Below are 23,422 nucleotides of genomic sequence, written 5' to 3'. Positions count from 1 at the left end.
TGAGTCATAACATGTACAAAAAGGCAAGGAACAGCAAACAAATTTCTTGTTAAAATAATACAAAGTGACTGGGACGCCATCATCCTCACTAATGCTGCTCTTAGTGCAGTCATACTCGGGGCTCCGAATTCCCGGTGCTTTGAATGTGCTTTTTTGCCGTCTTGGATGAGAGCGGGGAGAACGGCCAGTTAATAGCAGCCTATTGACACTGGACCATCTGTTTAGGTGGACGCCATCCAGGATAGCACATAGGGAGAGAGAGGGACAGAGAAAGTGACAGAAATAGAGAGAGAAAAGAGGGTGATGATTAATGGAGAGAAGGGGTAACAAGAAGCGGAAGTGTCAGCTAACTGTTAGTTTGAACGGATGTTTCTGGAAAACAGGAAGATGAGAAATATGCTGAGAGACTCACACTTATCAAGGATGTAGTCTAAAATATTGTTTACATGTTTTAAATTAGCACATTTTCTCATTTTCAATCAGGGTATATGAGAGTAACAGCATGTTGTGTTGTCTTGGATGCAGTTATGTTTTTCCTCAGAAAAAAAGGGCTGCTAGCCACATCCCTGTTCTGTAAAGCCTGCTCTCTCCAGGGACGGCTGGTCCGGCAGAGCCCTGAGGGGGAGCTGTCAGTTGAATCATCCAGAGTGAGGGCTGATTCCTCAGTCAGCTGCCTCTCAAGCCTTCCTCTATGACCAGGCCTCTTTCCTGTGAGCCCCCCCATTGCTGTCACCATAGTGATTCTGTGTGTACTGTCGCCTGGTCCTTGCATATACCCCTCATCTCACAACCAGCATTCCCCAGCTCCCTTCCACTCGTGTTTTGATTTTTGCATGACTTCCTCTTTCATTGATGATGGACTATGTATGTGACCCCTGAGTTGAACAGAGTAAAAAGGGTTTCCCTGTACTTGCTGAAATACAAAAAATAGATTAACTCTCTCGGCACACACATGCACACTTTACACGCATCTAGCTCCGGGCTTTAAAGGAAAACAAGATATTCTATACACCATTCCTTTGAGTTATGTTACTGAGTTCCCAACACAGACTTTTTTTTGATCATTTACAGTTTAAAAAAAAGTACTTTTCGAAGAGAATAAAGCACAAGGCTTAAAAATATCTTAGCACAATCGTAGCCACTCTTTCCCCAGGGGACTCTCTGATATGTTCTTCATGAGCGTGTGATGGTGTAGTGAGTTCTCCAGTCACTATCCACACATGCTTAAAATAGCCCAATGTCTTCATGTTCCGGTAGAGTATGCAGACAGGTAAGTCTACATGTGAAGCACATTCGTATGTGCTGAAATCATTAGAGGTCAAACATGTTTTGATAAGCATGTAAAAATGCACTCTCCTGAGAGATAATTAAAATATGAGAGACCAGTGTGGACTGTTCTTTTCTTTCATGTTGTTCTGTTTTTCTGGTGATAGATGTGTTTGCTGCACTTTGCAGACATCATGACAGGAAACATACTGTACTTGAGTGGAAAGAAGGGGTTATTTTCAAAAATGTTGCTTTTTTCTCTTCTACTTCAGGCATGTTTTAAAAGAGGACACGTTGATATAAAGACAAAGATTTGAAAAAAGCGAAAGAGTTAAAGATGCACCTCATATGAAGCACTGCTGGAATAATTTCCTTTACATTTAACACAATCAAGGATTAGACTCTTAAGCTATATTAAGTCACCATTTTTTGCATTACATTTTTCTGAGATTTTTTTTTTTCTATTACACAAACATTTTTCAGTGTCTTTCTCCTTTAATATGCTCCCCTTCTGGATCAACAAACTGCTGCATTCAGGTCTTCCACTGATCAAAACAATGCAGTAGGTCTTCTTTGGAAAGTTCTCTCAGAACCTCTGATGTCTTTTCGTAACTTCTGACATGGACTCAAAAAATGTTCCTTTGAACACTGATTTGATTTTAGGAAAAAGTCACACCGAGCTAAGTCAGGTGAATAGGTAGGGTACTATATTTGTTTTGGGGCCAGAAACTTATTTTTTAAGAGCACAGTGGGAGCTGGAGCATTGCCTTGAAGAATGAAACCATATGTTGACAACTGTGGTCTCTTTCTTCAGACTTTTTCAGGCAGTGTTTCTAGAACCTGTTGTAAAAGTTACGATTCACTGTTGACCATTCTGATAGGCACTCCTCCAAATTTAATAGGCATTTGTGAAGACCTCTAAAATGGGGCAACCTCAACCGTGGGGCGGGAAGTGATGTACTAGCCCTTGTTGGGTTTTCATTAATTTGTGGTGTGTTATTTTTAATTTTTATCTCTCTCCCCCTTACCCTAACCCTAACCTTTAGGGTTTGGTTGCCTAACCCTACCTCTCTTTGTGTTTTCCTTAGTTTGTGGTTTGTTAAATTTAAATTTCTCCCCCTCAGTAAATTTTTAGTAAAGTCTGCTGTTGTGAAAAACAGCCACATACCGTAACCTCTGACAGCGAGCAGAAATTATATGCTTTGGTAATGCATGTCACTTCTCACACCAGCATCAAGGTTGCCCCATTGTAGAGGTCTGCAGTAGATGAGGCCAAAACTCCCTATCATAGAGGTTTGCAGCCAGATCCTGTTGCCAAAATTATACTCTAATGTCACTGAAAACAAACAACATGGCCTTGAATGTGGACTTGCTTTGTTGTGCCTACTTCGTCCTTGGTGAAGATGGTGTATTCCAATATATTGACTTCCATTTTGTCTCAGGAACACATTAGAAGATCCAAGTTTTCTAGCATGTAATCACCCCTAAAGAGTTTTGGGTTTCTTTCAGTTTGTCCTAAAATATGTCCCCAAATATGCTTGTGTTTTTACTTTTGATCAGGAGTCACATTTTTTGGGACAACTCTGGCACATACTTTTGTCATGTTCAAATTTTAACGCAACATTTTCTGAACTGTCTCTCTATCAATGGAGATCATTTCTGCCATCATTCTTATTCTGAGTCATTGATCATTTTGAACTATTCATTTTATTGAATGTTTTCAGAAGTTTCTGATTTGCATTGGTGCCCAGAACTTTCATCATCTTGGTCATCCTCTCTGCCTTCACAAAAACTTATTCCATTCAAACACACGAGCATGTGATATGCAGTGTTCCCTATAGACCTCAGTTAATGTATTGGGCTGCTGTTCTGTTCAGTTTCACCAAAAATGTCAAGTTATTTGTGTTGCTCAACTTTAAAGCTAATAATTTTCCAATGACTTCGTCACTGGACACTTACAGAAGTTGTGCCTCAATACCCAATCTTTAACACATAAAACTTGGTGTGACTGTAAACCATGTGGTTTTATCCTTATAAGAGCATTCTCATTATTTAATAGCTATACTTCACACATACAGGAGAAAAATCCCGCACAACTAGCATCTGCCAAGAACTAAAACCTAAATCTCATGTCAGTCAAAGTTAAGGTTATAAACAGAATCTTTAACACTTTATCTTATGGTATTCAAATACTCCCATAGAGTCTCTCTATTTAATAAGAACTGAGAAACAAGGGAAACATGTTGCAAATCTAATCCATTCTTCTCATGCTCCATAATTCAATTAATCTGCCCCTTGAAAATGAATGATTGTACCACCATAGAGCTCTTTAATTGGCATAGTGTTAAAGGAGTGACATAGCATGGAGGACAGCTATTCGATTTTCAATTTTAACAAAATATTACACAGCAGCTCTGTATTCTCTTCCTGTCATCTGAGAAATAATCAGTCTGACCTATCTACTCAGCGGCCTGTTGATGCTTGCCATCAAATACAGATCACACAGAGAGAGAAAAATCATTGCCCTCTCTCTGGTCTTATTCATTTGGTCCTGTTACACACGGCTTATAACCTGAAAATTAGCAGCAGCCTGTATGCCTCTTGCTCTCGGAGTTGTGCAGCTGCTCATTTGATGTACTTAATCAGGTGCAGCCTTTGTAATGGGAAAGGAATAGGGCCAGGCTTGATTGGCCTTGATGACATCTATGCTCCAATTGTCTAGAAAACCTCCAGCTTTAATCAATCTACAGGATAATTCTGAATCCCTAGCTGCTGCCTGCAATGATTGGCTTCTTTTTTCTCGAAAAAAGAAAAAAAAAAAAACATTAAAATGCAGGTACAGCTGCAATAAAACCGAGGCGTGTACAATATACTGATTATGCTTACAGGCAGCATAATGGGTGTCATTCCTAGTTTAGTGCTGCTTGCAGAATGCAAATGCTTAAAGTAGACTTTGTTAAACACCTGCATTATAAATGTTTTCCTTGTGGCACACTTTTTTGAATATTGAGTTAAAAGAGTTTTAACAATTTGGATTCAAAAGAAGGACACTAGCAGTCTAGAAGAAGATAGCACTTTGTAGCATTTTCAGGGATTTGTGCACAAATAGGTGTATAAAACACCACGATCAGAACAGACGCCACTGTTATTCCGTATTTTCTGACCGTTTCACAGCTGGATTTGGCTCATCTTACCTCTCGGTTAACGGAAGTCTTGTTTCTCTGCTGAAGTGTGCTGATGGAGGTGACAGCGCCTCTCCCTCTTCCTCCTGCTCCGTTGCCGTGGCAACATACAGAGAGCGTCTGCTGCTCTGTAACAGAATGGAGAGGAAGATGGAGGAAAACACTGTAAGAGACGTCGAGACTGGTGTGTAAATATGAACCTTACCTGTCTCCCTCTTCATTGCTAGTCAAGCCACGGAAGCTAATGAGCCCCATATGTCTGACAATGACTAGATGCATGTTTCAGTATCGCTGCATGTCTTTATTTTGGCGCTAACGTGATGTGTGCTAACATTCTAGCTAGCAGGTACAAGATGTAAACAATAGACATATCGTTGTGTTGTTACTGACTAGCTTTGCAGCTACAGACGATAGCTAACGATTAGATAACGGCACACGGGTGGCGTGCCTCACAGGAAGAACTCAGACAAGTCCTTGCATGTTATTTTAGAAACCTACGCCGAAATATTAGTGCAGGTGCATCGGCTCTGAGTGTGTGCTAACATAAGTTAGCAGCTCTTACCACTGCCACCGCTGTGTGGCTAATTGGCTAACTTTGCAGGTGTGTCGACATGCGCTCCCCTGTCAAATAACGCTCGCACCCTTTCAGGTAACGGTGAGGGTAAAGGTAAGGTGGAGGTTAAGCGGAATAGCTTGACTTGAGGTTAAACATCTAAAAAGAGGGAAACAGACTAATACACATCACCTGGACTTGTAACTCTCCTTATCCTTCCTCCACGTAAATTGAAAGATTAAACGTCAATAAGACGCTATCAAATAAAGTACACTGCTGTATTGCTGTATTGACGAAATACAGATTCGACGCAACAAGCAATTGATAGACATGGGTACTAGGTTTAAAACCTTGCTGCTTTTGATTTTTTTTTGGCCAAAGAAAAGTTTTAACATCATGCTTGCAAAGAAAAAAAAAAAACGAATAAACGGTACCTCTGCTGTTCTCAGACACAGTTATTTTGTCTAAGGTACGGCCTTAATTTTTGAATACCAAAGCACTTTGACTAATATGTAAAGGAAGTTTGCATTTTAGGTGCAGAAAATAAGACTATTTATTTTATATAAGAAATGTTTTAGTGTTTGTTAGTAACAAAACAATAATAAAGAACATGTTTCTGAATTGCATCAAAACGTTGTATTAGCTTTTGAGGCAGAAGAAGTTGAGACTAAGGGCGAATTTTCCACTTTCCAGCTAATCTTGGATAGTGTTAATGAGTAGAATATGTATTTTATCCATAAAATGATAAAAAATAAAGCACAGGGAATTTTAAATGTGTTCCAATCAGAGATACAAAACTACTTTAGCCAGTTGTGTGATGGCATCAGTGTGATTAAGCAGCCTTACCTATTTCACTCCTGTGATAAATTAATGCCAAAATTTGACAGCTCTAGTGAAAATATGAATAGTTTTAAAACTTTAATATACTTTTAAAATTTTTGTTTATTTTCACCAGAAGATAGGGCTGGGTGATAAGGTTTAAAAATTAAGTCTCTGATTTTTTTCCACTCCAAACTCAATTTATGATTTCAATCGGTTTTTTTTCCCAGATAAAAAATACACTGCCCAACCTTTATTTTATCAATAACATGTAACAAAAGTAAACTGAACTTTCCTCTACAGTTTAAACATAAGCGTTGTCTTGTCTTACAGATTGACTATGGGGGGTTATTTACATTAACACTCAGGCTCTGAAAGTTTTTAGCTGCTTAAGAAACAGATTGAAAGTAATGCTGATATCTCTTCATGATCTATGCAAGTAGACAAGACCATCAGAAGAATATACATTATTTCTTTGTTTTTGATTGCCTGTCATCTCTGCCACAGATACAGTGTCAGCTGAAAATTTTGCTTTGCAGACCAAAAATACATTTAATTTTAAAATCTGTAAAAAGCATTCAGAATGAGTGATGTGATTGATTACATATGTCTTGAGTTTGAGAACACTGGTTACTCATGAGCAGCGTGTAAGTAAAATATGTAACATTTGGTTGTCTGGGTTACCAGAGCTAACATAACTTAAGTTTCAATACAATAGCTTTTATTTTGGGTATTCTTGCTGTGAAGTTTTGAGGAAATTTTCAATTTTCCAAATTTCAACCTGATTTATTGATTAAATCAATATCTTGCCCAGCCCTACTAACAGATTAACATCAGTGAACTATCATTTAACTTTGCAGCAATTTATGTCTTTCTTAATCTTCATATTCATATTTTAGATTAAATGCCAACCAAAGGTGCTATATGACATCTTTTGTTTTATTTTACTGCACTTAACCATAGATTTGAAAAAATCCCCTAATGCCTAATCACACACTTGTTTTCAGGCAGTGAAACCGGAGGAGAGGATGCCTTGGTTGGCAATGTGAACAAACTGATGGTTAGCCCGCCAGGCTACTCTGGAGCTCCTCGGAAAGGGCATCTGGTTTTTGACGCTTGCTTTGAAAGTGGTGAGTAGTAACCCTGTAACGAGACACCATAGAAACACAAGGTTGCAGTTAGAGTGCTTAAAGATGGCACTCTTCTGCTGTTCTTTTATTCTAGTCAGAAGCGTCAATGTCAGTGTTGTTTTTGCTGTATAAACCCCGACTCATCCAACGCCACTGAAGAGGTGAAAAGTCTACTTAAAAGAAAACTAAATAAATTTGACCGTGTAATGCAAATTCTGGCTTATTTCATTGGCTGCTTATTCAAACTTGAACAGACTTCAACGTTCTTTGTTTGCCATATCACAAATTTGAATAGATTAGTACACCTTATTTATTCAACCTTATAAGTCCATATTTGAGTCCACAATCTCACATAATTAGATGTGGCGTATTTACATAGAAATAAAATAAGCTAGAAGTTAGAAGTAAAGCTTTCTGAAACAAGGCTTCATATATTTGATATGCTTTCTGGTCAGCATTGAAGATTCCATTAACATCAGCATTTGCTATGAATGCTTTGAACATCAGATTAAGAATTTCTTTTCATACATAAGTGCTAGTACTACCATTGGTGCTTATAGTAGCTTTGTTTACACACTTTATTTACTTCAAATACAAGTTCTTCATATTCAAATGAAACACGAGTTATCCTGAGAGCTGACAGATGGTTTGAGGATCTCTCAAAGACACAAAGACAGCAAAACTATTAAACTATACCAGGGTCTAAATAAAAGCAAAAGTATCTTAAAAAGTATCTGAAAAATTGTCTGAAATGTTGGGGTACAGCTAACATTTTTTGGTCTTTGCCTGTAAGAGCTCTATTATTGCAAGGATTTGCAGCAGTACCATAAGGGACGCTTTATGTAAGTATTTAATGACAAGGGCAAGGGTTTTGACATAAAAATGACAACTTGAAAGGGAGGAGGACAAATAACCTAGGAGCAGGAATTGTTTTATTGTTTGCATTTCAGTGGCTTTCACCTATAGTATATTTTCCTAGTACTATTGGCATATTTCATCTTCAGAAATAATCATTTTAACCATTACCATTATCAATACTGATAAACACAACTTATTTTGTTTGGCTGAAAAGAACACCAAGCCTCTCCTGTACTGGAATTTACCTCTTGATTCTTATTTTGACAGTCTGTTTGTTTCACAAATAGACCTAAAAACAGGACAAACAACATTTGATTCTACCATAAGTGATAGATGTTTTCTAGAATATAACTATAACTAACATATAACATAAAATAGCATTATAATGAAAAACAAAAACATTCTAGTTAACATCTACAGTATGAATTTTTAACAGTAACAGTGAAACCGATCTTCATCTGCCTTTTTGAGCACTGTAAATAGCACTGCAACAACCTGCTTACAGACAGTGAGCTCCATAGTGCTCTAAATAAAAATGTGACTTTTTTAAGACAATTAGGCTATACTTTAAAATTAAGATAATTTCTCCCTAACAATCAAAAGTGTTACAGCTTGGTTCCCTGAGACGATCTTAACAAAATACCTGATATTCCAAAACAAATTCTTCTGAAGTGCAAAAAAATTAACTGGCTGTAGCTTAGACTAAACACTTTAGACCTTAGAAAACTTTAAAGTTTAGGGAATGAAGATGAAGATTTATATATATATATATATATATATATATATATATATATATATATATATATATATATATATATAAAACTTTAGCTGACTCATGCATTCTGCAGATGTACTGCTTATAGATCAGCTGATACAACAGCTGGAAATATCAGCAGAAATGTTCACATCTCTTGAACAGACCTTCTTTCTGGCTGTTAACTACTTATACTAATACTGTGCATCTCTAGAATGTATCCTGGTATGTACAGAGTAAAGGGCTGATACTTATCTGCTCACCATACTGTGAGGGCACTATACTATAAAAATATATATATTATTTCTGCATAGTACTTTAATGATTAGAGTACTACCAGGTCAAATGATTTCACAGCACAAGAACTGGAAGCGCCCTTGTTCAAATTAACATGGAAAAGGTTCACAGCAAAAAACATCTGACATTTAAAAGACAGCATGACCTTTTTTCCCTTTCAGAGCACTATTAACATATACACAGGAAAGACCAGGAAAGAGGCAAGATTTAGGTGGCCAAAATCAACAAACGCCATGTTAAAATTCTTACAGTTGCCATAACATTTATTTCTACTTGGTCAAGTTTGAATTTTACTTATATCCTTACATTTGAAAATTACAAATATTAGGCCCCAGTGCAAGATAAGCACATATGTAACTTTTTTCTCTTCTTATCTGATTATGGATCTGAAAAAAAAAAAATCCCAAACAAAGCACTCAGCATGCAAAGACCACATATGACCTAGGCTATTGTATTTGCGTTTATATATTTTATTTGTATGTAAGTCAAAGGGAAAGTATTTCAGAACCATGGATAGTGTCGTGAAAAGTTCTGACCTGACAACAAGCAACTCAGAGCAGAGGAGCTGTCCATTTCCCTGTGGTGCTGAAATGACAGGGGACTTTTTGGGTGCATTTTCAACACAATGATCTCATCATGACTCATGACAGCTTCACTCCTGTTCAACCCTAGACAATATATCACAGATAGCTTCTTAATTAACAGAAATTAGCATCTTGTAGTATAAACTTCCAAGAAATTAGAATAAGAATTTAGTTTAAATGTTTTCTTTTCATTTGACACTGCTTACTGGGTCATGGGACTAGTCACAGCACAGGCTCAATGTAGCTGCACTGTCTATAGTTATGGCCACTCAGTGCCACTGTGTAAATCTTGCCTGTGTAACTAGGAGCACTGAAGACTTTGTAAATTTGTGTGAGATTATCCTGTACTGTTTTGGCAATACTGCTCAGAAATTCAAGACCTGGTGTTAAGTATCATGAGTGATACATTGGGTGCAGTTACCTTATGCTTCTCTGAGATTGGAGCCAAGAATATTGTTGGATGAATTTAATATGCTCCACCCATGTCATTTATGAACGACATTTCTTTTCTGCTTTCTCAAATATCTCAGCAGCAAAAGGATAGAAATAAAATACTGTCTTGCCATTGACAAGGTCATTTAGTCAGACCAGGGGCGGGGCACTCCTCACTTCATGTGGCCATGAGTTGATTTCAAATATCAGTAAAGTTGTAAACATAAAGAAAACATATAGTGATATATACCATGTATATTTTAGCCTGAGTTGCTATGCACCAGGACCTCATGCGTTACTTCAGGAAAAATGAAAATATTTTCACAATGAACCTTGATTGCTAGAATTTGTTTTGATCTTCACACAAAATGTGAAGATATAATTCACTGTTACTCTCTCTATAAAACATTTATAAAGCATTGCTTAATGCATTCACCAAAAATAAATGAAATTTGGGAAAAAATGTACTTTAATGATGGGTAAATACTCTGTTTATCACATTTAGAAAGTTGGTTAAAGTACTTTTGTTTTCTCTTTAGCTCATTAAATTAAGCGGGAAAAAAGTATAAATGTTATGGTACATTCTAATGAAAGCTATGCATTGTTTTCTTCATTTTGTTATATAAAGCATACTTATGATTGTCTGCTTAATAGTATCAAAACCTTCTTGAATGGGCATTTGTTTGGATTTATGATTAAGTATAGCCTGGCAGGTCAGATAGGCTGTTTCTCATATTCATTGCATGGGATATATTTCACTTTCATCTAGGAATGTCCCATACAGAGCATTTGGGAAGATAAAGACTTTTTAAAAAAAGTCCTTGGAAGGTGACTGGATGAAGTTCTGTCTGCCATATTCAGCCATTCAGAGCGACAACTGGATATAAATTGTTGCATTGATGGGTTTTTGTGAGTCTCATATTTAATAAGAAAAAAGCACAAAAAAGGCACTTGAATGATATGTCATGCATAACATCTCTGCTGCAAAAAAAAGTGTAAAACTGGTATTTTGACACAAATTTCAGGTCAAAGAAATATTGCGCCTTCTGCGATTTGAAAATTGCAGCAGGCCATATTGCAATTTAATCTAATTTTCGATTAATTACCCAGTGCGAGATAAAACTGCTGCTATACAATGCCTGCAGCTGAGCTAATTGCTACACCGTTGGAAGCCATTGCTCTCGGTGTCGAGTACAACTACACCCTACCCCTAACTCTCACAGACTCATGCCAAAGCAGGTCAGGAGATGAGCAAACATCTTTTTCCATCATAAAAAGGGCTACAGTTCAGTGTGACATTTTGCTCTTTATTTTATAAAACATTTGATCCAGTTTTAATTAAACTGCTGCTATACTATGGCTACATCTGAGCTAATCATTACACTGGCAAAAGCCCTTGCTATTGGTTCCCAGTACATCTTAACCCCGCCCACAGCAACTGCCTCGTATTCCTGAAATGACACTGATTGGTCAGGTCCTTTTTCAGGAGTAGCACAAATGTTTTAGACTGAAGCTCTGCAAGATGGATTTGCCTGATGACAGACATGAAATCTGGCCAGTCCTTCTGCTTTGCAAGGTTAGATTAAGAAGGGAACTCAAAAGACATTTGAAGGTTATTGTATGTGCAGTACAGAAGCAGTGCATAGAGGTATCAGCATTTATTAGAAGAATTGTGCTGAAGTATCAGTATGATTATTGGCCACTTTATAAATGTGTCTTTTTCCCCAGATGACATGGCCTGAGGACCTCAGACATTGATTAATGTGTGCAGAACTCCCACACTGAGATCAGCTAACATACCAGTGTCTCAGGCTCCGGATGTTTCTCCTGAATGATTTATGGAATTGATACTAATCTCTCTCCAGTAAATGCATTACTAAAGTTAGAAAGAAGGATGAATTTATGTTTGTCTTTTAATGTCAAGTGATGTTCTGTTGCTGTTTCATTTTAACATCACTCTTTAACATCAGGTCTCTGTGTATGCCTGATTTACTTGTAAATAGCAGAGTTAAACCTCTAGTATTTTTTTAAAATTATTATTAACCAATTCACTGTCGATGGTCTCTGGTGGTAGCAAGCTTGCAAACCCACGTTTACCTAAGACCATCATCAGGGATCAAAAGTGACTAATTTTCATACAGCAAATATAAGAGCATGTGCATGAAAACATTTCTCAGGGGAAAAAATGTTGATGGCATGCTGTTTATTCACATTAGCATGAAAACATTTGTCAATAATATAGAGCCATGGACTCATGGGCCATACATTCAAACGATATGTCTAGTCAGATAAAGCCCCAGCTAGCCGTCAGCTGCTTTCAGTTTTGGGGTGCCAGTTTTGTTGCATCTATAAAGTTAGCTAGCATAAGGCTGAGGAAGGATATGGCATCTAGGATTTTTTTTATTGTGTATTCACATAAAGTAAGTCTGCCCTTACAGCTCTTGCAAGGAGATGGAACAAACTAAAAGTAATGGATCTTTATATGGACTACAAAAGCAAACCAGGACATTAGGAAGAAGACTGGTCATTAAAAAACATGTACGAATATATTTGAATGTATCTTAATGCAGTCACTGGACCTGTGTCAGACATGGTGATTTATTGCATACTTTCAAAACATCTTGTTTTCTTAAATTTATAGTGAGTGATTTTTTATACATTTTAGATTTTTCATAAAAAACGCTGCTAAGACCTGGACAGCAAATTCACAAGACATCCATCGCAGGAGGCGCCAACGTCCACAGAAAATAAAAGCTCCCTTGAAATACTTAAAAGTAAAGATACGATTCAAAACTTTTGGGGAATTTTCAAAAATCTAATTAATTGAATTTTCATTTACTGAAAAAGATTCACAAAACCTAACTTTTGTGATGTCTTCATATGCCCTGCACTTTGTGTTTTTTTACGCATTTACTTTAGCATTTTCAGTTAGGTTTTCTATGAATATTTTCATGTAGTGTTATTTTAACATGTAAGACAGTCCATGGATTAAAATTTCAATGATGCATGTTGCACTGAAGTGAATATAAAACCTAAGATTTTCTAGGTTAATCTAACAAGGAGGATGACATGTTGTTTTTACAGTAGATTTTGCTCCCACAGCACTTGATAAGACATCGTGCTTTCTTAAAGCAACAGGAAGGCTTATAAGATGAGCTGCTTTTTCTCATACATTCAATCTGATATCTTGGAAGCCAGTGACAGGGGGGAAATTGGAGAGTTGTGTGTGAGCTCCTGCCACATGGATTGCATGTTGGACAGGAACACATATATTTCTCAGGGCTACTGAAATGGTCTGTCATGACAGCGTATGTCCATTCTACCCCTTTAAAACCAGAGTGAATGGCCAAAACATAGTATCTTGAGCAGATGTTATTACTTTAAATTTATGCGTACCTTTATCTTATTAAGGTTTTTATATCCCCTTTTTACTTTAGGTTGACAGCTATCTGCAACCCATGTACATTTTATATAAAACAAAAATTTTATTTTGTGGTATTAGAATGGCACAGAAGAAAATCTAATTGGTTTATCAAAATAGACAGTGGTTAGGTAAGCTGTTTGCCAAAGGTATAAAACCTCATTTACATTTAGATGAGGCTTAATTCATTTTGTTGTCAACCCTATGCTGATCAAGTCAGCGATGTCCTACAGATTTACATACAATAGGTGTCTAAACCTACAGGTCCTGAGTCTTAGAGTTACTCTGAACATTTAAAGCATCTTTCTTTTTTTAACTTAAAGATAACATGTTTGAGGATGTCTGCTGCTATGTAGAGTTTGGAAGATTTGCCTCAACATTACGGCTATTTACTAGACACATCAAGTAACTGACTGCTTTAGCTATAATGTTAAGAGCAATATGCATATTTTCATTAAACCCTGTACACAGTTGAAGTCATTGAGATCTTGTTTTATACCACAGTGGACAATGACAAATCATGGACAGAGAAAAGACCGTTCTGTTAATCTGAAAACATTAAGTCTTGGTCGATTATGGTGCATTGTGTCAAGAGGCAGAGATTCATAATAGTGATAAGAGAGGCCTAATTGTTTTTTAGAGTGAAATCCAAATGACATTCTTATCTTGTCTTGTCACATTTGTTTCGTCACACATTCCAACTGTTGACATTCTCAGCTAAGTCCCTGATTCTTTTGTGAGAGTTTCCTCACAATGACGCTGACTAAAGTACCATCTGTCTCTACAAAGGATGACACTGACTGTGCGGGCGGGCATATTGTTTTACTGCACCTTTGGACTGTGCACCAGATGTAATTAAGCACTCATTGATTAGTCAGACTGCTGTCTGCTGACAATGACTTGCATTGTCAAAGAAATTCCCAGGGGGTGACAAGTGTTTAATGGGGTCCATTGATAAGCACAACTCATAGACTCATCTGGCTTTACAATCAATTCACTCAATACAATCTAACTTATGTGGAAGACCGTAGGGCAGATATGCACACAGTAGTATTTCTGTCAGATAGGACACAAGCAGTCAGGCCTTTTAAGATATATTTATTTAAAATCTTTGGAGTGCTTTCCTGACCGTAGTATCTTGCTTTCCAAAGTGAGAAACTCAGACATTATACAGTTAAAAAACTGTGATTCTGCTGTGTAACAGTAAATCTGGATAAACATTAAGCACAATTTTATGTTTGAAGAACCTAGTTTATCATGTCAACAGAACTGTAAGTGGAAAGAGGCAATTTTCTTTTACACTTAATCAATTTTAACAAATGCACTTTGAAGTTTTTCCTCTCCAGAGAGGAAAGTGTTTAACAGTTATAATACCTTAAAACTTTAAAGAAATCCAAACCTAATTTAAGACACAAACACTTTTACTAGCCGTGTGTTGCTGCATGTTTTAACAAATAAAGGTAGGTTCCAATTAGAGGCCAGTCCAACAGAACTCTGTTTTGTGATTGTTTTTTTTTTAACAGGGGCCTCTCTCTCTCTCCTACAGTGCAGCAGGTTGGCATACATGGGCTGTATTATAAGCAAGATCACACAGTGGATCCTTAACGAGTGAATTGCTTACAATGCATGGCCAACATGCACGACTTATGTGCTCACACTATACAGTCCGATTGTCAAGCACAGTGTGCATGACAATCGGACACTGTATGAGTGAAGTCAAGACGGACTGTGACAAACATCTGTGGCGTTTCATTTTTAAAAAGCGTCACACACTGAGGGTGAAGTGTTTCCAGTCATATCCCCTCTCTCCTTCTCTCTCCTGCTATCTCTCTCTATCCCACACACACAAACAGCATCATCATCCATGTCAGCTGGAGGTCCGTGGGTAGGAATATTTCATGCTCATTTATTTCCTTTATTATAGCAGGGGTGGGGGGCATCAGAAAGTCATTCCTGCTGTTGTGATGGTAATTTAGGATGTTGTCTGACAGTTCACGGAGGAGAAATACCCCAAAGTTGGTTATTCTGCTCATGGAGTCGTATGACCAAAATATCAAACATGTCAGAAATCCATCTGACCAGTCGAGAGCAACCAGTCGTGCTGTGATCAGGTCATTGTCAGCTGTCCTGTCCCCCTGTACACAGCACGACAAACAATGCCCAATCTGACTACGAAAATGACTCTTTTATGTTAGCCGCGGTAGCTAGCTCCCTTTGAGTGCCAGTTTCCTTTTCTCCATCCTATGTTGTTATTTAATCCACATTTAAAAAGCCAAACTGGGACCAAATAAAGAGATTAAAAAAAAAAAAAAAAATAAAAAAAAAAAAACTTTTTCATAATTTTTTGCCTGAATATTTTCCTATTTTCAGGACAAGGAAAAGTAGCTGAAGAGTTAGGAATGTTTAGATTTTTACACTTTAGGGGCTTGGCATAGTCGTAACAGCTCAGAACATGCCCCCTATCCCATCACCTTGGGCCCCTGTGGGATCAGGGCCCCCACTTTGAAAAACATTGGGGTGCAGTGCAGGTGGCCTAGTGGTTTGGGGCATGCCCCATGTACGCAGTCGGCTGGGGTTTGAATGACACTTTCCTGCATGCCTCTCTACAGCTCTCTCATCCCTGTTTCAGATTCTGTCCACTGTCCTCTGTCGATAAAGGCTTAAAAAGCCCAAAAATAAATCTTTGTAAAAAACAAACAAACAAAAAAACATTGGGATAGATGATCATCAGACATAAGTCGTCAGTAGGCACATGGATGTGGTTTAACTTTATGACTTTATAACGCTTTGTGTAAATGAAGGGTTCTACCTCTGATATTATTATAGCCCGAATACATTCCCTTGAGTCCTTCACACACATTCTTTATATTTTTTTCACCAAATTGATTTTTTTCCTCTATTGTCGAAATATTTAAAAAAAACTAGCAAAACATAGTAATTGAGTGTAAGTAGTGAGGAAAATGTTTCCTCTGTTCAATAATGATGGAGTGTTTATTGTTTCCCTTTTTTACTTCTACCCTTTAATTTTCTCTTTCCTTTCTCCTATCACTGATTAGTGTATTTAATCTGCCTGGCCTTATCTTTTCCCAGAAATTGCCATGTCGCAGTTGCACATTTCCTCTAAAAAATGACTGATATGTATCACAGCTAAAGCAACCTTCACCAAGCAAAGAGAGATGGAAACAGAGAGGAAGACTGAGATGATTGGGAAGAGCAAAAGAGACGAGGAAGTAGAGAAGAAACGAATCATATGAAGACTGTGAGGGGTGGAGGAGGCCTGTAGCTGGTGAGGGGAGAACACAGTCAAGCTTGTCAGAAGATATTTATATACTCCAGAGTGCCCCATGAATCAGGATAGTTGAGTTTCCATTGATTAAAGAAGAGGGAAACGTTTTTACAATCAAGCCTGATGCTCAGAATGAGAGGCTTGGAGAGGCCTGAGCTTGCTGCAGCAAACAGCTCTCTGCCTCGCCTTCCTCTTCAATGAGACAAACCAGAAGAAGTGTTGGCTGCTGATATTTTTTAATGCCATTTTTCCTTTTATTAAGCATGAAGTTAATTTAGTAATTAGATTCCTTCTCACAAAGATGTGAGGCAAAAGTGTCCAGTCATACGGGCTTTTAGAGTTTTACAATCATTTTTTGTCTAGCCTCCAAAGCTTAGATTTCTCTAACTCTTATGGGCTTTCCAAAAGAACATCCTTTAGTCTGAGTGGGAGGGAGCACTCCTGACATCTGATGTATTGAGAGGCACTCCCAGTCTCTCTGTCTCTCTTACATGTCCTTGGCAGCGGAGAAGCTTCACTGCTCAAATCACTAAATGGCCTCTCCAGTTTCCCTTTTAGCAGTTTTCTCTCCTCTCTCTTCCTTTTAAGTCAGGAGTGGAGTATGGAGATAAATTTGAGTTGTCTGGGGACTGTTGGCAAGACCATTTCTTTTGATTTATACTATTTATTGGCCATTTGTATCCATAAAAGATTATTCTTTATTATTATTGTGCCTTTTTATTATCCTCATGTCCTATATTTTTGCTTTCTTGAGGCACTTTTGGCCAGTTTTATCTTCTTTTATTCCACAGTATCATGTCATGCGAGGAGGGATGTGTTACATTTGTGTGATTCCGAGGGAAGATGTACAAGAAATATTAACCCAGGGTGAAACTAAACATGCATTGTCATTAAAATTAATGTTTTATATTTATCAACAGCAAATATCATGAAAAAGTTGCTTATGAATCTACATCTTATTACCACCTGGCTCTGTAGCTACTGTGAAAGTGCTTAACAAACTTGAAGCATTTACTAGTATGCTTGCTGATACCTGATATACTGCATTTTAAGCAGAACTAAAGGCTGACACTAGTGTACTTATCAAAACAACTGCGCCATTAGCATAGCTGATGAATTTTCATATATCAGCTGGTTTAGCGGTGCATGATAGAACAATTTTAGATCAAGAAGTAGAATGTCTCTACAATCTGACATGATCTTAATAATGTGTTAACTTAAATTCATTTAAAGTAACTGTTTTTTGCCGCACAATTAATGCATGCACGTTCTGTATGACCCTTAACCCATCCTGTAGCTTTTGAGATCAGTAATTCAGTGCAAGTGAGCAGAAATGGATAAAGGATAGAGACCTTTGAATGGCAAGTTCTGCTTGACCATGCCAGATAAGACTAAAAAAAAGGCAGGCCATGCTGTATTGTTTACAGTAGAGACGCTCAGACAACTCTGCAAGCAACAAACTTTCAACAGTGGTTGCTAAATGGGTGGCTACAGATTGCAGGCTGATTAATATTGAGGAGGAGGATGTTCTAATAATTTGCATCCGATGACAATTGTTATAAACTTTTTTTGAAGGCCATTATTATAAGTAAAGTACTTAAAGGCTCTCTCATCTTCGTGTGTGCTCTCACCGGAGACTAAAATATCCCAGTAACCTGTAGTGAAATTCTCTAAATGTATTTATCTCTCTTTTTTTTGTATCATCCTGTTTTGAGCCCCTCATGTGATGCATGAGATCTGTTGTGAATCAAGCTTCTGAGAACAACAGAGGTGTTCAAGAAGTCTGAAGTTGGATTAGTTAATGTTACATTACTGTCAGTATCTCCATCTGTTGTGGCTTGTTGGGCTTAAGTTTAACATGTTATGCTCTCAGCATGTTTTTTTGAGCATCCAGCATCTTTGAGCTTAATCTAAATTTTTTTTTTTTGGACATTACCTGTCATTGTTTTAGGTTGATGCCACAAACAAACATTTGCATAGAGAAAGCATTTTGTCCACTCATGTCGATAAGGCTTTTTAAATCTTGAGAAATATTCCTGTATGGTAAATTTCGAACATATAAAAATAGTGCAATTAATCTCAAGTTAACTATGAAAGTTGTGAGATTAATCACGGTTAAAAATTTTTATCTCTTGACAGACTAATCTATTTACATGCATTGTATTATTCTTACTGATCTATAAGTAAGGTAATGTAACTCTGCCATAGAATATTGCACATGAACCTACTACTTGTATGACGCTTTAGCTGTATGATTTTTGCTTATTGTCCACATTTTAAAATAAATATTTCCACGTAAAAATGTCCCTAAAGAACACTGAACTAGATATAACAAAAAAGAGGAAACACAACAAAATTACCATTCTTTGTGGTGAATGCAGTGAGATAAAAAATGTTTGGTGCTGAAAATATTTAGAAGAAGACTTCATGACCCCCCTTAGAGGTGCCAGCTTTAAAATGACAACTTTTAAATTCAGTTTTTATGCATTTAAGAAAATAAGTGGGAAAGTGGCAGGGTTTTTTGTTATTAAGTTAAAAAAATAGTCTTAAAACAGAATGGAAAAAAAACTTTGATAAAATCAGGATAAAAAATATTATATGATTTTTTTCCGGTATTGCCCACTCTTAAGCTGAGGGCAACTGATTCCCAACTATTTTTATTTTGTTAACTGTAAAAGTTCTGCACACCAGTCGCCAAAACATCAACGACTGCAGGTTTAATCAGCTGATATTCAGGTAGGTTTGTTGTAGGCTTTTACTATACAAGAATTTAAACTAAGATACACAAAAAATAAAATGATTTAGATTTCAGTTTGATGCTATGCAAGAAAAATGGCAAAAATAGACAAAGTATCAGCGCTAAAAGTGTAAATTCAGATTTATAAAAACTTTGCCCATGCACATCTTCACGCAATTCTCTCTTTATAAATCCCAATCACCTGGAAATATGTGCACATGGATCTGCCTCCCATTCCACCCTTTACACGCCTACATTCAGCCTTAAACGGTCAGTGCAAAGCTGCTTATGAATGAAAATGCATACAGATGAGCCTGCATATCAAAGGTGAACCATGAAGGCAACCGGAAGGAAGTCGAAGAAAATAAACCTCTGGCACCAAAACTGAGGTGCTTGTTAATGAAATGACAGTTAGACAACATTCTCTGTTACGGGAATGGTGGCAAAACACTGACTGACACCATAATGCTGCTGCACACACTCCTCTAACGTGGCAAAAAAAGTTTATGGGCCCACATTTATTTCTTCACATAATGTCAGAACTCTTCTCCAGTATAGGATATTTTAAAAGAAGTTTAATTAATCACTACAGGATATAAATTAATAAAAGTTTGATTGATGTACAGTCTTTTATTTTTTTTTACCTTTGTTTTATGCACAGCTTGAACAATGACTGATAATTAAAATATTCTGATTGTGTGAGAGCTGCCCAGCCTTCATTTGCACACTTTGCTCAGTTTCATGGTTAAATACATGGCAGTGATAAAGAGATTCACAGAGATTAGAGAGCATAGAGGAATTCATGTAAAGCAGACACCGTGTCTTCGTTTTGTCCGTGCATCTTGCAGCAAAGTGAAAATTCATTTAAACAAATATGTGGAGACAACAAGGAAAATGTAGTCATACTGGCGCTATGGTCAGCAGTATTTTCTTGCTTCTTTGTGTTGGATTTCTACCTCAGATGATGAAGTTATGGTTTGGCCAACTACATCAGGGTGAATGATGGTGAGACTTTAATAATTAAAGTATTACGTTTTTAAAAGATAAATATGAACAGATTTTGGTTTTAGGAAGTAAAATATGTCTTGCTAAGCAAATGAAACTGTCTGCTAATGATGATGTAGATAGTGGAATAAAGTTTGAATTTAGTGAAATTAATTGTTTCAGATGCATAAATATACTAACTGGCTTCAATTCACCACCTCACTGTGTGTGTGTGTTTGTCGTCAATCTCGCTCTGCCTCCAAAACGATCATATGCTTGGATCAGAGTTGCTTTACAGGTGCGCACATTTCACCGCCAGGTCTGTTTTTTATAGATCCCACACTTTCTGTGGAAAGTGGTGCATGCCAACTTGAGGCCCTGTTTTGTGCGTATGCAACATTTACAAATGAGACCCCTGATGCATTGTTCTTGGTTTGCAATGTATGAAGGATTAATTTCTTTCCTATATGCAGTTGTTTTATGAAATAGATGGGGTTTTTTTTCTCAAAGAAAAGACAGATTGCATAATTTTTAAAGATATAGTATCTGTAAGAATCAAAATATCCAAAATTAAGATGCTGGTTTCTTACATGCCAAGCAGAACCAACCCTCTGATGGCTGCGGATGTGTATTTAATACTAACCTTGATAAACTAATCATCAGCCAACCCTATCAGCCTGTATCATGTGGCTTTATGGAACAGTGTTTTGCAAATGGAGGTGAGAAATGGCATCAGTTTGATTGCCTGAAATGCAGAGTAAACAGAAATAGAGCAGTAATCCAGTCTGACATTCGGGCCTGTTGCATATGCTAACGTCTAATCACTGAGTGCACACATTGGCTTGGTAGCACCAGTCGGAGATGCCTCCTCATCCAGGAAATAGCACAATCAACCTCAGTGTTTTGTAAGTTAATTGTTGATGGCTCCGATACGAGATACACATGGAGGACCGAGCCTGCACCTCATCTTCTCAAAATGTCACCAAATGCTAGCAGCAGCAGCAGGCTGTTTTGGAAAGTTAGAGTAATGAAAGTGTTTGATTATCGACTGTACACACAGTGTGGCTGTGAGATTTGGAAAGGTTGAGTGGAGGGTTATTCAGATCCTGGATATTATAAGAAAAAGATGATTTGTAATAAACATTGGCATTATTGTTGTATCATATTAGAAGATGCTGTGTGACACAAACAGATTTAGCTTTGCTGTTGTTTTTAAATTCCAGCTTTAGGCTATTTTGTGTTCTAAATGTACTTTGGAAACATCACTGTTCATTGGCTCAGGGCCTGCCTCCAGCACTGTGATACAAGTGTGTCATAAGTGAAAATTACTGCTACTAGATTTCAGCATTGCACAAGTGGTGCCCGCGCACAGGGCTCCAGTGATTCATCCAGTAATTCATTTCCAAGCAATTCCTGACGCCATAAACGCAGCTTCAGAGCAGACGTCTCATTTTTCATCCCAAGCAAGACTGGGAAAATGGCGAGGATTTGTAATGCCTTACCAGTTCATGTTTTTCAAGCTGCCTGTGTTTATTCTGCTGATTTATTTAGAAAATATCTCTGTGAGATGAGCTTCATTGATGTGCCAGGGTTTGTTTGATAACACAAATTCATGTTCAGAATATGCTTATACAGTGAAGGGTGAAATACTGACAGGAGGAGAATTTTGATAGAATACATTCTGGTCTGAACCCAGGCAGCTATCTTGTAGCTCTGCTGCTCAAAGTAAACACTATTGAAATTCATTCCTCGGGGGCAAATGCTGTTATCAGGATTTTCTTCCATGGACATTTCAAACATCTCTTAATAGTGAACATATTGGAATGTGGACTAACTGTCATATGGACCAACGTAGTATCTGTTCATGATTTTGAGGTCCTAATTTAAATCAGATGTCTTTTTCTTTACAGGCTGCAGCATTCAATTGTGTTTTTTTCTAAATACTAATCTTAAGATTTTTTTTTTTTTTTAATCATATTAACCTGTTGCATTGCATTAAGTGTTATCTTAAAAACCCTTGATGACAACGGTAATATGAGGTAGAATGGGGCAAAGAGAAAAGAATTTTTCCTTGAACCTCTACTCCAAACTACATCCCCAAATCCAAAAATGTTGGGCCGCTGTGAAAAATGTAAATAAAAACAGGATGCAAGGAATTGCAAATCTTAAACACCCATATTTCAGTAAATAACAGATCAAAACAACATATCAGATGTTGATAGCGATACATTTAAGCATTTAATAAAAGGTATGTGCTCATTTTAAATTTGATGGTAGCAGCACATCTTAAAAAAGTAGGGACAAGGCAACAAAAGGTTTGAAAAGTAAGTGATGATGAAAAATAGCTGGAGGAGCATTTTGCAACTAGCTTCTTTGAAACACGTCAGTAACATGATTAGGTATAAAGGGAGCTCTTTAGAGAGGCAGAGTCTCTGAGAAGTAAAGATGGGCAAAGGTTCACCAATCTCCAACAAACTGCATCTAAAAGTTGTGGAGCAATTGCAGAATAATGTTGCTCAATTTGAAATTGCTAAGACTTTGAATATCCCACCATCTACAATACATAATATCATCAAAAGATTCAGAGAATGTGGAGATGTCTTTGTGCACAAGGGACAAGGCTGAAGGCCAATATTGGATTCTTGTGATCTTTGGGCCCCTCAGGTGGCGCTGCTTTAAAAAGGCATGGTTCTGTACTGGAAACCAATGTTTTCCCTCAGGAACACATTCAGAAATCATTGTCAACACAGTCCGCTGTGCCATCCACAAATGCAAGTTCAAGCTGTATCAACACGTGCTCCCATCCAGAGAACATCTCTTTCAGGGAAGGCCTTGCATATTTCAGCAAGACAACGCTAAACCACATACCACATTCATCATAACAGCTTCGCTTCACAGTACAAGAGCCGAACTTGCCTGCCTGCAGTGCAGACCTTTTGCTAATAGAAAACATTTAACACATCATAAAATGAAAAATAAAGCAGAGACAACCCAGGAATAATGAGCAGCTAGAATTCTACATCAGACAAGAATGGGACAACATTCCTCTCCAAAAACTCCAGCAACTGGTCTCCTCACTTCTCTGACATTTACGGACTGGTGTTAAAAGAAAAGAGGAT

At 37.3% G+C, this 23,422-nt stretch overlaps 2 protein-coding genes across 2 annotated transcripts in view; one reads left to right on the top strand and one right to left on the bottom strand.

The window, feature by feature from the left end:
- The window catches only part of elavl4 (ELAV like neuron-specific RNA binding protein 4), a 93,355-nt gene extending 88,643 nt beyond the window's left edge, over window positions 1-4,712 (bottom strand). Inside the window, exons 1-2 of the mRNA XM_041791004.1 lie at window positions 4,654-4,712; window positions 4,461-4,576 (exon numbers count right to left, since the gene is read on the bottom strand). Coding sequence (XP_041646938.1) covers window positions 4,461-4,576; window positions 4,654-4,669 — 132 coding nt within the window. The 5' untranslated portion in view covers window positions 4,670-4,712. The remainder of the gene's footprint in view (window positions 1-4,460; window positions 4,577-4,653) is intronic.
- agbl4 (AGBL carboxypeptidase 4) overlaps window positions 4,576-23,422 on the top strand; it is a 488,448-nt gene continuing 469,601 nt past the window's right edge. The window contains exons 1-2 of the mRNA XM_041791008.1: window positions 4,576-4,632; window positions 6,828-6,950. Of these exons, the coding sequence (XP_041646942.1) occupies window positions 4,587-4,632; window positions 6,828-6,950 (169 nt within the window). The 5' untranslated portion in view covers window positions 4,576-4,586. The remainder of the gene's footprint in view (window positions 4,633-6,827; window positions 6,951-23,422) is intronic.

Source organism: Cheilinus undulatus, linkage group 7, assembly GCF_018320785.1.
Source record: "Cheilinus undulatus linkage group 7, ASM1832078v1, whole genome shotgun sequence".
Classification (NCBI taxonomy): Eukaryota; Metazoa; Chordata; class Actinopteri; order Labriformes; family Labridae; genus Cheilinus; species Cheilinus undulatus.
Note: the sequence above shows the minus strand (reverse complement) of the source record. Positions and strands in the feature narration are given on the sequence as shown.